The sequence below is a fragment of the Mastigoproctus giganteus genome, chromosome 1 (genome assembly GCF_048544385.1).
Source record: "Mastigoproctus giganteus isolate SK-2022 chromosome 1, ASM4854438v1, whole genome shotgun sequence".
NCBI lineage: Eukaryota > Metazoa > Arthropoda > Arachnida > Uropygi > Thelyphonidae > Mastigoproctus > Mastigoproctus giganteus.
Window position 1 is genome coordinate 163,311,433 of NC_143575.1, and position 12,685 is coordinate 163,324,117.

A 12,685-nucleotide genomic window follows, 5' to 3' on the forward strand; every position below is an offset into this window, starting at 1 on the left:
CGTCGAGCGGGCGCCGGGAATTGGCTGTCCAGGATACAGCTGCTCCCTGGTGGCAAAATGGCCTGATATGGATAACACATACTACAGTATTGTAGTGTAAGTGTATTTAAGATCAAGCGGCACCAGGGGTTTCCCCCATCTCCGCGTAGTTTACATTGTCAGGTGATACAGTACACTGTAAAGGCCAGAGATTTAAAAGTGTATTGATCTTGGGGTGTGTAATGTCGTGTACCGTTGTTCTTCTGGCCATTTAGCCGCCAGACCTCTGCTGAGACCCGACGTTGCCCACACTTCACCCCGTGGAGGCAGACAAGGTACCCAGTAGTTAGTTTATTCTGGCAGATCCTGCCACCTAGTTTCCTGAGATTTCAGTGGCGTGGACCTTAAAAAAAATAATAATAATAAATAATTCGTTCGATTGCGAAGGGAGAGCGCTTGAAGTATGAAAGGCCGAAAAGGTGGGCGAGAGTAATTTGGATAAAGTTAGATTTTGACGTGTGGGCGTACGCTAGCTTGCAGATAGAGAAGGTGGGGAGACTGAAGGCTGGGGGGAGAAAGACAGAAGTATGGGGTCGATAGTGAAGGCGACTCCAATCAGATGTCAGTGGGGCATGCCCATGCCCCACCAGAGGGAAGGAGAGAGGTGGCGAGCAGGGGGGGAGACGGGGGGACCGTAATCCCCCTTTCCGCCGGGGAGAGAAGAGACAGTGAGCCAAGCAAGGGAGCTGACTCAGATCGCCAGTATGGCTCTGCAGTAGCATTTCTGCTATTTGTTATATCATGGGTAGAAATGTCCAGGCAGGTGCTAGCGCTAGGGCTGGCAGTCCATTCAGTGCATATGTCATTCCCAGGATCGGGTCTCATCGAGGGTAATTTTGGTTAGCTAGGTTTCCAGCTGAGCTCAATGCTTGCTAGTTGTCTGTCAAGTGCAGATTTTCACTTACGGTGCCACTGTGTCAGGCCAGCGTTTTAGTAATTTCTAGAAAGCAGCTCCGTCTTGGGCAGTTGTCATATCTAAATGTCCATATGTCAGGCCCATTGTTCAGAAATTGTTCCTTCACAGAGACATTAGGTGGAGATAGGCACATGCCTGGTGAGCCGCCATAAACAGGGAACATACACATACTGGATTGGAGCTCACCGGAACGCTGATTCTTTACAAGCATCAGCAGTGACATGTGCATTTTTCACAATTAAATTCAGATATTTTATTAATGAGCGTTCTGTTTCGTAAAATTTTCTATTTTAACCCCTAGATCAGAAACTATTATATTTTATGGTTTGAGACCAACACAAGACAAGTGTATGAACCGCGTGAAACTTGATGAATCATTGGCACTGAAGCGCTAGCTAAGAATTTTTTTACACATTGGAATGGTATTCAAGTCATTACAGTATAGCAACAACCACCCGAAATTTTGAAATTGAAAGAAAAACGGACACTCAAAAGCTACCTGAGTAGTCATTCTTAGCCCAAAATCTAGCGATGAAAAATTAAAATGCAGAAGAGATTACACTAGCATCGATATGACACCATTATATTTTAATCATTAAAAAATATTAAAATTACCTTAGCCAGTCTTAAAATTGTTTGGGCCCACCTGAAGTTCTTTCGCAACCCATAGGTTAGAAAACAGTGATCTAGCAAATTCAAAAACGTTTCACGGCGTAGTAATGTACTGAATTGTTTCAAGTCCGGAAATAATGCCTTATACTGCGGTGTAGGGGACGGGAAATGGTCCATCGTGAAGCATTTTTTAGTCAAAATAAAAATATAATTTTTCCGGAGAAAGCCAACGCCAGAAATCTTATTTACTTGTATGAATTGAATTTTTATCTATTTACCCTGTGTTTTTCATAATAAAAAAAGCATCAAGTAGATAAGAAAATGCAAATTATATGCTTCCCTGCTCACACAGGTCAACTATAATTTAATGCTGCTAAATGCAAGCTGACCAGTTAACCTTTGAATTTATTCAAACGGTAAACCTCAACTACCTGCAAGAGCAACTTGTTCCAACAATCAACAACTCGTTGGCTAAAAGAAAACTTCCTACAATCCAGTCTAAACATCAACCCTTGTAATTTTTATTTATTACCCCTAGTTTTGGGATTCTTTATAACAGTGAGAATTCCACCTTCATTCATTTCAATAAACCCTCTTAGAGCCTTATTGCTGTTACAGATCAACTTGTTCCTATTGTAGGCTTCAGTACTTTTCATTGCTCTGTAACTGTCCCATGCTACCTTTTTCTGCTCCGCAGTCATCCATTTCGGCAATCTCCTACTTCAAGCTTTTCTTAAAGGTATGTAAAACCCGTGCTTCTACCTTCAATTACTGCAACATCTTTATTCATCTTCCAACTTACCGGAAAATTAAAACGTACGCCAGTAGAATAGCAAAACTGTAGAGCGAAAAATTAACATAAAAATTAAATCAACAAGGAGGGGATTTCTCGCTGCATAAGGACCACCGCTATGCAAATCCTCTGCATTTGTGGATCGATCGGGGTATGAAGCGGTGGTTCGGTCCTTCGATCGGTCCGCTTTTGCGACGATTTGTCTAGCGATTGAAATGCAGCGATTCCATGACCATTATTGGCCTCGTGGTCCTCTGTCGATGTGGGGCATAATGGTCAGTCATTATTTTGTTACTTTGTTTTATTTTAGTAGTTCGTTTTAGTCCCGTTTTGGTGATATTTCACGTCTCTCGGAACAGGTACCTTACAAGGGGGGTGCCGCTAAATTATTATATAATTGGTTTTAATTGAACTTCTGAATATTTGGAGACTTTAGGCTACAGATTCAGTCTTATTACCTTTACTTTTCCCCTCCCTGTTGATTTAAACGTACGCCAGTAGCATAGCAAAACTGTAATTTTTACAGTTTTGCTATGCTACTGGCGTACATTTTAATTTTATTTTTTATAGTAATTATCGATTAATTACTGTGTTTATTTACATGTGGAGGATGTGCATTTTGCTGCCTCTAATGATAGCTTTATATTTATTTATCTTCTCATTTCATTTCATTCTAACTTTTAAAGCCATTATTCATATATATATATATATATATATATATATATAATCATAATGAATAATGCAATGGAGAAGTTATATACTGTGGGGGGGAAAGAAAATTAGGATATAGATTAGATAAGACCGAATTACAATAACAAGAATTATGGATCAGGGTCACGGCTTTCGCAAAAGTACCCTACAGCCATAATGTATATATAAAATATTATTAGTATAAAATACAGTAAGTAGAAGTTTATGCATAGAAGTAAACTAATGAAAATACGGTGTACCCTGGGAGCGATATACGATGTGAACGAAGGGGGGAAGAAAGAAACCGGAAAAATAATTGTAACGATAGAAAAATAAGCCAAATGAATTTATGAAGTAACGACCAAGATGGAGATAGCATTGCAGAGTCTTTCATAATTTTTTGTGTCATCATCAGAGGTCATCCACCAAAAATCATGAAAAAGATTTTTACAATTATTTTTCCGGTTTCTTTCTTTCCCCCCTTCGTTCACATCGTATATCGCTCCCAGGGTACACCGTATTTTCATTAGTTTACTTCTATGCATAAACTTCTACTTACTGTATTTTTTACTAATAATATTTTATATATATATAACTGATATTAAATCAAAATTAATGCCAATAGCATGGCAAAACTGATGAGCGAAAAATAATAAATTAAACATAATAATTAATAAACGGGGAAGGAGAAGAAAAGGTAAGACTGAAAATTGTAGCAGAATGATAGATTTATATTTATTTTCTTAATTTTCGTACCACTTTTTATTTTTTAACTACTTCAATATGTTAATATTGAAGTAGTTAAAAAATAAGTTATATGTGTGTGTGTGTGTGTGTGTGTGTGTGTGTGTGTTTTTATTGTGATAGGTCGATCTCAAGGCCTTGTTTATTTATATACTGTATACATATTTGAAGAGATGGCTGTCCTTTTGCTGCAGACAAATCGTACTCAGCGACTAGCACAGCGTTTAGGACGCCACTTTGCTTCCACTGAGTGTGGAAAGAGTCTGGAGTCGATTTCCATCACTACGAGAAGATTTTTATAGGCGACCTCAGAACTTGGGGTCAATTGGTCTCAGACGAGAGCTGTATACAGGACCTATCAATAGATAATGAATAGGCGCAGTATAGCCTCTACAACCCTTGTGCCATTAAACCCTATTAACAACAACAACAACAAGGCTGCATGAAGTTTTTTCCCCCCCCCGGAAAATAATTTTTCGTCGCTCAAGCAAGCAAACTGACTCCTTGTGGTCTCATCTCCGTCGGTTTTTATTTTTAAAAAAAATTCGCACTTAGCACTGTGTGTCACAGTTCAGTACAACATGTATCCGCATTGTGTGGGATACTCTCCGAGCATCATTAGAACTCTTACAAATCTATGCTCCACCTCTCTATGAATACGTAAAGCTATGTATTCATAGCTGATTCTTCTTACTGACTTACGAGAAACGTACTGCCTCTTTATCATTTGAACAGGATTGCTATAATTTAGAGAAAGAGAGAGAGAGAGAAAGAAAGTGTTGTGTTTTGTTTAGGCATGTTAGCATATTTGTGTAAAGCGCCATTGTCCGTCCGTCCTCATGTAATAACTCGACTTCTGCTGGATGAACTTTCAAAAAATTTGGCTCTTTTAGAACGATTTGTCGAGCCATCCCAAATTTCATTAAAAGCGGAGTAATAGAAATCCATAAAATATTATTTATTTTTTTATACACATAATATGGGCTGTCCATACCGTATATTGTAGCAGAAGTGTTGGACGTCACCGGTTATTTGTTGCCATGCGCTAATTGGTGAAATGAATCAACAATATGAAAGATGCTCAGAAATGAAATGATCTCAGTTCGCTCATAAAAGTAGTTGCTTTTTGATAGTTTATTTTATTTTGTTTATATTTTATAAATCATGAATTATTTTTGTTTTTCAGTGTACCTGAAATGTAATGCACTGCCTATACATTAACTAACTTGTTTTTCATCTTTCCAGGATAATCATTGCCTTAGAATCAAAATTCTGGGTGACTGCTACTACTGCGTCAGTGGCCTTCCAGATCCGCGTTCTGATCATGCTCATTGTACAATCGAAATGGGGCTGGACATGATTGATGCCATTGCGTAAGTCAGTTTATCAAATCTTTTTCATTTTTCTTTTTATTTATTGTTGTTTCTTTGTAAGAGGAATGAAAAATGCTTGGCAACACTCTTCACTGAAAAACACTATTGATATTTATTTGCACGTTAATGCTAATCTTTTCTATATATTAAAATAATTTTCCTCTTAGTGATATTTATTCAGCCAATGAGAGAAGAGAGATGCGGGTTACGTCGTGATACGTAACAGAAGCTTGTTTTACTGTGGTAAAACGAACTTCTGTTTAAGCGTGGCCACGCGCTATGTTTATATAACATGACCACGCGGTACCATTCTTGATTTCCATATGTAACATATTTATTTAAATAAAACTAAATGCAACAAAGCATAATATTTTGAGATTCTATATCTATATAATATCGGTGTAGATACACCATAGACAACTCTTAAAGAAAAACTACGATCGTAGTGTGAAAGCCACCCACCGATGAAAAGCCAACTAGCTTTGAAACGGTGCCGTCTGGGTGATGATGCCCACCGAGAATAAGTGACAATAGTCTTCTCTATTAGTGAATCGTTATTTAATAGAGGAAGTGCGATACAAGGTAACTCGTTGCGAAGGATGAGCACAATATGAGAGAATGAAATGATGCTTTCCACACCACGATCGTAGTTTTTCTTTAAAAGTCGTATATGGGTATCTACACCGATATTATACAGATATAGTAACGTATTTATGTATTCATAGCTGAGGAAGAGACACACACATACAGAGTCGAAAGCTTCTGTAAGTATTTTATTTTATCAAAAGAAGCGAGCGCAGCGAGCAGGGGGTGAGGTCCCCTAGTTAATATTATTAATATAGTCAATATTAATGATAATAATTAATAGTATGATGCGGCAAGAACAAGGAACAAAAAAATGTCCCGGCCCGAATCTGATAGAACCAGAGAGGATCAAAAAAGCCACAGAAACCATCCCAGAACTTCTACTTCGACTATTCAACTGCTTCCTAAGGACAAGCCAGTTTCCATCTAGACGAAGAACAGCCAATCTAAAGCTGATGCCCAAGAACCCAACCAAACCCCAGGGATTACCGAATTCTTATCGGCCAATAACTCTGCTCTCAACGCTAAGCAAACTACATGAGAGACTACTGCACAAGAAATTACAATAGTATTACCACAAAGCAAATCTAAACACATACAAGCAGTATGGATTCACACCAGGATCATTGACAATTGAAGCCATCCAGGGCTTGGTCACAAAAGCAGCTCAATGCATTAAGAAGTACTTCCTCGTTTCGTTTGGTTCGACACCCTTTGGTGGCCAAACGTCCTGGCCAGCTCAGGGTAACGAAAGTACCAATGAATTTATACAACAGCATCAAAGCTTTCCTCACAGAAAGATGGGTACAGGTAGTGACACCCTTCCAAACCTTAAACAGGCCAGCCCCTACGGACTGGCCTGTTTAAGCTTTGGAGGCACATGCAAACCAAGCCGTTCGAATCCTACAGGACTGGGCCATGTTCCATACTCTCAAATTTTATCCGAGAAGACAGACACTACTACTCAAGGACAATTTAAACTTGAGAAGACCACCGCAAATCAAGATAGTGGGGAAAATAGTAAAGCTGTCAAATCAGTTTAAATAACTTGGAATCATCCTTGATCGAAATTTATCCTTCAAACCACACCTTATGTACCTAAAAGATAAACTCAGAAAATATGCGGCATTGATGGCCAGAGTTAAACGCAGGGATTGGGGACTAAACAGGAAAACCCTATCCCTGTACTATAAAGCAATAATTATCCCGATTATCACTTACGGGTCTCCCGTATGGTATGTGAAAGCCTGCACTGCAGTGAATAGAAGATTAATGGAGACAATTCAACGAAACATTCTGCTCACAATAACAAGGGCGTGTCGTACAGTGAGCAAAAGTGCACTGCAGGTCCTAGCAGGGGTCCTACCTTTGGACCTGGAAGTGACCTGCCGCCGGCTTATGCATCATCTGTCCAAGGGAACGCCGACCATGATAAAAGACTTTACCATCGACATTACGAACAATCGGAAGAGAGAAAAACAAAGAATAGTAGATCACTTGACACAGATATGGCAAAACAGGTGGAGCGAAACCAGCAAGGGAGGATAACACGCAAATTAATCCCGTACGTCACCAAACTATACCCAAAGGCCCCAGCGTGGCTATACCCGGGATTAAACAACACCTTCCTACTCACGGTCCATGGACCATTCAAAGCCAAACTGAACGCACTGGGCATCACAGAAGACTCTGGCTGTATCTGTGGAGAACAGGAAACATGGCAGCGTATTATGCATGAGTGTGAGTTGTATGAGGACCCTAGAAGCCTCCTAATATCCTGTAAAGGCCTGTAACCATTGCAGATGTTAAGGGTACAGTTGGTGTTCTCCAACACTTTCCAAATAGTCGAACGTTGAACAGCCAGTTGCATTGCTATTCTGCGTGTGCTGATTCCAGGAGTGGCATGCACAACATCCAAAATCTCCTCTACTTCAGGAGTCGTAGATCTTGGTTGTCCTCTGTCGGCAACACGAGATGTTCACAAAGGCGGCGATGGATACCTTCAAACTTTTCCTGTCTGGACATCTTCGTTCTGGGAACTTTTCGTGGAACAAACGACCACCAGATTCTGTCAGTACCTTGTGATGAAGGAAATCACCTGCGGGAGATAAGGCATTCCGGTTAATAACTCGGGAACCAAGCATTTCCGGAACTATGTTGATATAAAATATTTTTATTGTCTACATATGAGGAACCCATTCCTGAAGTTATGCCGAGTATTTTTGAGACACCCTGTATATTTGTGATGTTCAAAAAGGACTGCTACACGATTTTTGAATTCACATCAGTAAATAAAATAACACATACAACAGGTATTTGAAAAAAAAAAAAATAAATAAAATAACACAAACCTGACGAATTACAACCTTCAAGGAAAGAAAATTTTCCAGAAAACCATATAAAGGTATGTGAAAACTGAAAATCATTGGACAAAATTGTGAAAATTGGCGGGTTTGGAGTTATTTAGGCCTAACATAGCCGAGTGGCCAGGTGCAGTAGCACATTCTTTGAATGAACCGGGGTTCAAGCCCATGACCGCTAAATACGATTAACATTTGTATTGATTGATTTATTGCAGCGTTTTCTAACCTTTTTTGACTGGTGAACCCCTTTCAACATAATATTTTTTTTTTATCGCGAACACTTTCAACGTAATACTTTTAAAGCGATTCACTAAGCCTATATTCTCTGAAATCGTGTAATATTTCTGAAATTTTATTATTAAATATTTATAGTACTACGTTTTTATAAGCGACATATAATTAAGTATTACTTATACTTTGTAAAGCAGTTATTAATCAGTCCAAACTAGATTTCGAACAGGCTAAGAGTAGAGAACTTGCTTCTTGTCCAAATGGCAGCCGCGAGCATTCTGGTCTCTTGCCAAAGCTATTGACCGCAATTTTTGCCCATCTCTGTTTCCACTTCTGTCAAAACCAGATGGTTCTGTTGCCACATCAGCCCAAGATAAAGCTGACCTGCTAGCATCCTATTTTTCTTACAACTCATGTATTGGTGACCTTGGTAAATCAGCTCAAACCATTCCCAGTACACTCCATCAATGCCTCCTGTGGTCTTCTATCAAAAGGATGTCAGAAGGATTTTGAAGAATCTGATGCTAAGAAAGCTGCAGGTCCTGATGGTATTTCTCCACTTGTTTTCAAAACCTGTGCCTCTGAACTTACCCCTGTTTTGTGTCGTCTTTTTTCACTTTCTTATTCCAAAGGTGTTTTTCCTTCTGCTTGGAAATTTGCTCATATCCAGCCAGTTCCTAAAAAGGGTGACAAATCCCTTCCATCCAATTATCATCTCTTGCGATTACTTCTACTCTTTCCAAAGTAATGGAGAATCAATTAATCAATGAATAAATCTATGAACAAATTCAATGGAAAAGTGTGGGGAAACTCAAGCCATTGCTCTTGACAGTTCAAAGGCTTTTGATCGTGTTTGGCATAAAGGTCTTCAAAATAAGTTTCCGTCCTATGGTTTGACAGCTGTTTTTAGTAATTGGATATCCAGTTTTCTCTCTGACCGCTCACTGGTTTTTGGTAAACGGTTCTCTGTCTTCTAACTTCTCCACTAATGCTGGTGTTCCTCAAGATGCAGTTCTTTCTCCCACTCTTATCCTCTTGTATATTGATTCTTCTGTTGACCGAAAATCCTATCCATAGACATAGATTCTTCTATTGACCGGAAATCCTATCCATAGTTTTGCAGCCGATAGCACATTGCATTCGACCTTCCAGTTTGAGAAACCTTGCTCTGCTCAAACAGCTTCAACTTCTCGAATATTCACTACCATTCCTTAACTGCCGATCCCCAGGTAATTCTTCAGTGGGCAAAGATAACCTAATTTCAATCCTTCTAAAACTCAGTCCTGTCTTATATCTCGCAAAAATGAATCTTCTGCTCCTATGTTTATCTTCGATGACACTCTGGTTTCTAGGCAAGAAACCAGAGTGTCATCGAAGATTACCCTGACTAGAAGTCAGGGTAATCCTTCTTGGATTACCCTGACTTCTAATCTCTCTTTACATAAACCACATTACAAATATTGCTTCCTCTGCATCTAAAAAACTTGGTTTTCTCTTTCGCTCTCGGCGTTTACTTTTCTTCCAAACAGTTGTTGACTCTGTAGTAATCGCAAATCCGGCCTATTGTTCCCACATCTGGGGCGGTGCCCCCAAAACCTCTCTCAGACTTCTAGATTCCATTCAAAAGAGGGCAGTTAGGTTATTTAATGTCTCATCTCTAACATAGTCTCTCCGCTCTCTGGCTCATAGACTTTTCTATAGATATTTCCATGAGCACTGTTCTTCTGAATTGGCTTCTATAATACCCGCTCTCTCTTTCAAAGCAGTCCGAAGACGTGCCGCGACCAGTCAACATCCTTTTACTGTCCAAGTTCAAACTCACAGAACCAACTTTTCTTCTTCCTCATTTATTCATTCAATTTCCGTTTTCTGGAACAACCCTCCTTATGTATTTCCTGAAAATTACAATCAACAGAAGTTCAAGTCTAACGTCAACAAGTATCTCCTTTCAACTTTTCAACCCATGCACGCTACTAAGTACAGTACTATAGGTTCAAAAAAAAAAGTATCTGTATATAAATGGTCCTTGAGAATCAAAACAATTTTCGTATGGAAAACATATTTATTTAACACGATATACTGTAAGATAGTAAACTAATTATAAGGAGTTTTGGGAGATGTAGTTTCTTTCTTTGGCAGTTCTTTACTTTTTATTTAATTTTAACTTACTTCATTGCTTATTATTAGTTTTATTTTGTGTTTTACAATAATATATCTATGTAAATCTAAGCAGACGCCATTACAGAATTTTTAGTGCGAACCCCCCTAGAACACTTTCGCGAACCCCCGCTAATTTATTGTAAACTCCGGTATAAACAAGAAATTTTTTTAATCTTTATCGAAGTAACTATGTCAGCAGAACATATGATTTCGTGGGATGTGGAGAGAGAGATATTATTAGGCAGGTGGCACAAGGCAGTTAATTTATTTATTTATTTTATTTTAATTTTTATTTTTTTTTTTTGTTAGTTGTTGGCGCATCGGCTTCTGTGGCATAATTCACCTCCCCAAGTTTTTTTTGCACTACTCCGATCCAAGCCCGAGGCGGGATTCGAACCCGCGACCATTTTTTTTGTTGCCAGGCAGGGACTTGACCCACCCGGCTAGCCCAGTCGGCGCAGTTCATTGTTACAACAGTATAGCATTTATTAGTGTGGGTGAGTAATATAGGTTTTGGAACATTACCTTGCATGCAAACATTTCGTTTCTGTGGATGACATGAGTCCGAAGTGTATTGGCGCCAATGATGAAAATATGCTTCGTAAAGTTGTATAAAACATACTAAAAAGAGTAAAATTAAATTCATATCTATACATGCAATGTTGACACTTCTAGGACGTTCCTTAACGGTTTTAATTAAATCCTCTGTTCATTCTTGCAAACTGGACTGCTTTTTCATTGGATTATTGCAAACTGCGTTCTATCTCAATCACAGTGGATAATCCTGTGTATGTTTGATGAGATGTTTGGGTGCATCATGTATGTAGTCACAGAACAAAGTGAGTCTTATATGAAAGCCTCCTACGTCTTTACTTGAGGTGTAGGTCATGCCATGTTTCCAAAAATTCTAAGAAGGAATTTAAGAATTTAACTTGTTTGAACTACGGTGCTGCAACTTATATTGTTCGAGAACGAGGATTCTACATGTGTCCTGCTTGAGGTAATTAAGGTATTAAGATCAGTAGCGTAGCTGCCCTTTTTCGGGTCCGGAGGCAAAGAACATGTTCGGGCCCTTACTTAATTAATGAAAATTGCAAAAAGAGAAGATAGCCAAAGACGCCCGGCCCCTAAAGGGCCCGGAGGCAATTGCTTTGCCTGTCTACATGGTAACTACGCCACTGATTAAGATACTTTTTAAATTGATTGTGTGAGCCTGATGACATTTTTACTCATTCTTAGTAGACGTATATAACAGGAAAAAGCAAACTGTCGAAGAGATATGCGAAAATTTGCCTTTAGTCAAGAAGTAACTGTTTTTTAAAATAAGTTTCGATCAAGACTTGCGGATGTGAGAACTTAAAGAGCGATTGTATAAAAAAATAGGTGAATGAAGTGAGTGTGAAAGTGATATTGAGTTATATTTATAGATTTTTTTTTTTTTTTTTTTTTTAATGGCTGGTGCTACATAAGCACTCTTCCTTGCTTTATTTTTCCAGCATTAATACTAACACTGAAATCGAAATTCGTTCCTAACACAAATAAACAGACACTTTTTTGTTAAAAATAATCAAATTTGATGCAAACATTTGCCCGTTGTTGTGAAAAACGTCTATTAATATAACGGTAATTTTAAAAGAATGTTTAAAACATATAGAAACAGTTAATGAAGAAACTCGTCGTTACACTAAACACAAGTTATATCTAAATTTCACACACGATATTTTGTCCTCAAGGGCATCTGTTAACTTGCTGAAGGTATCGGAAGGCCAAAATCGACGCAACATTTCTTCTTCCCTTTTCACTTCAAGAATTTTGCATGTTCCTCATGGGGCGGGGAGGAAAGGCTTAGCTGGAGTTATGCAAACCGATACCGCTGTGTGGGATCGTATTCTACGCAGGGGACTTTCATTAAATATCACTTGGTTAGCAGATTCTTACTTTTATATATATATATATAACAGAATATGTCCATTCTGTTCATTTGCAATAACGAACAGAATAGACGAATGTATATTTTATTATATAGCGAAAAATACTAAACTAGAAATAAACCGGAAATGAAAAGGAAAATCTGACATTGATTTTGGTATTGAAAAACGCCACTTAACACTTGCAATGTTCACGCTACTTTCTGTAGTGTTTCTTACTTTACCATTTTTGAAGTTTTTCAGTCCGCATG

The 12,685-nt window shown here is 38.5% G+C and overlaps 1 protein-coding gene across 2 annotated transcripts in view; it reads left to right on the forward strand.

The window, feature by feature from the left end:
- LOC150091231 (adenylate cyclase type 1-like) overlaps window positions 1-12,685 on the forward strand; it is an 845,725-nt gene that overhangs the window by 456,795 nt on the left and 376,245 nt on the right. For both annotated transcript variants that reach the window (XM_090374793.1, XM_090374796.1), the window contains exon 5: window positions 5,040-5,167. In XM_090374793.1, coding sequence (XP_090230919.1) covers window positions 5,040-5,167 — 128 coding nt within the window. The remainder of the gene's footprint in view (window positions 1-5,039; window positions 5,168-12,685) is intronic.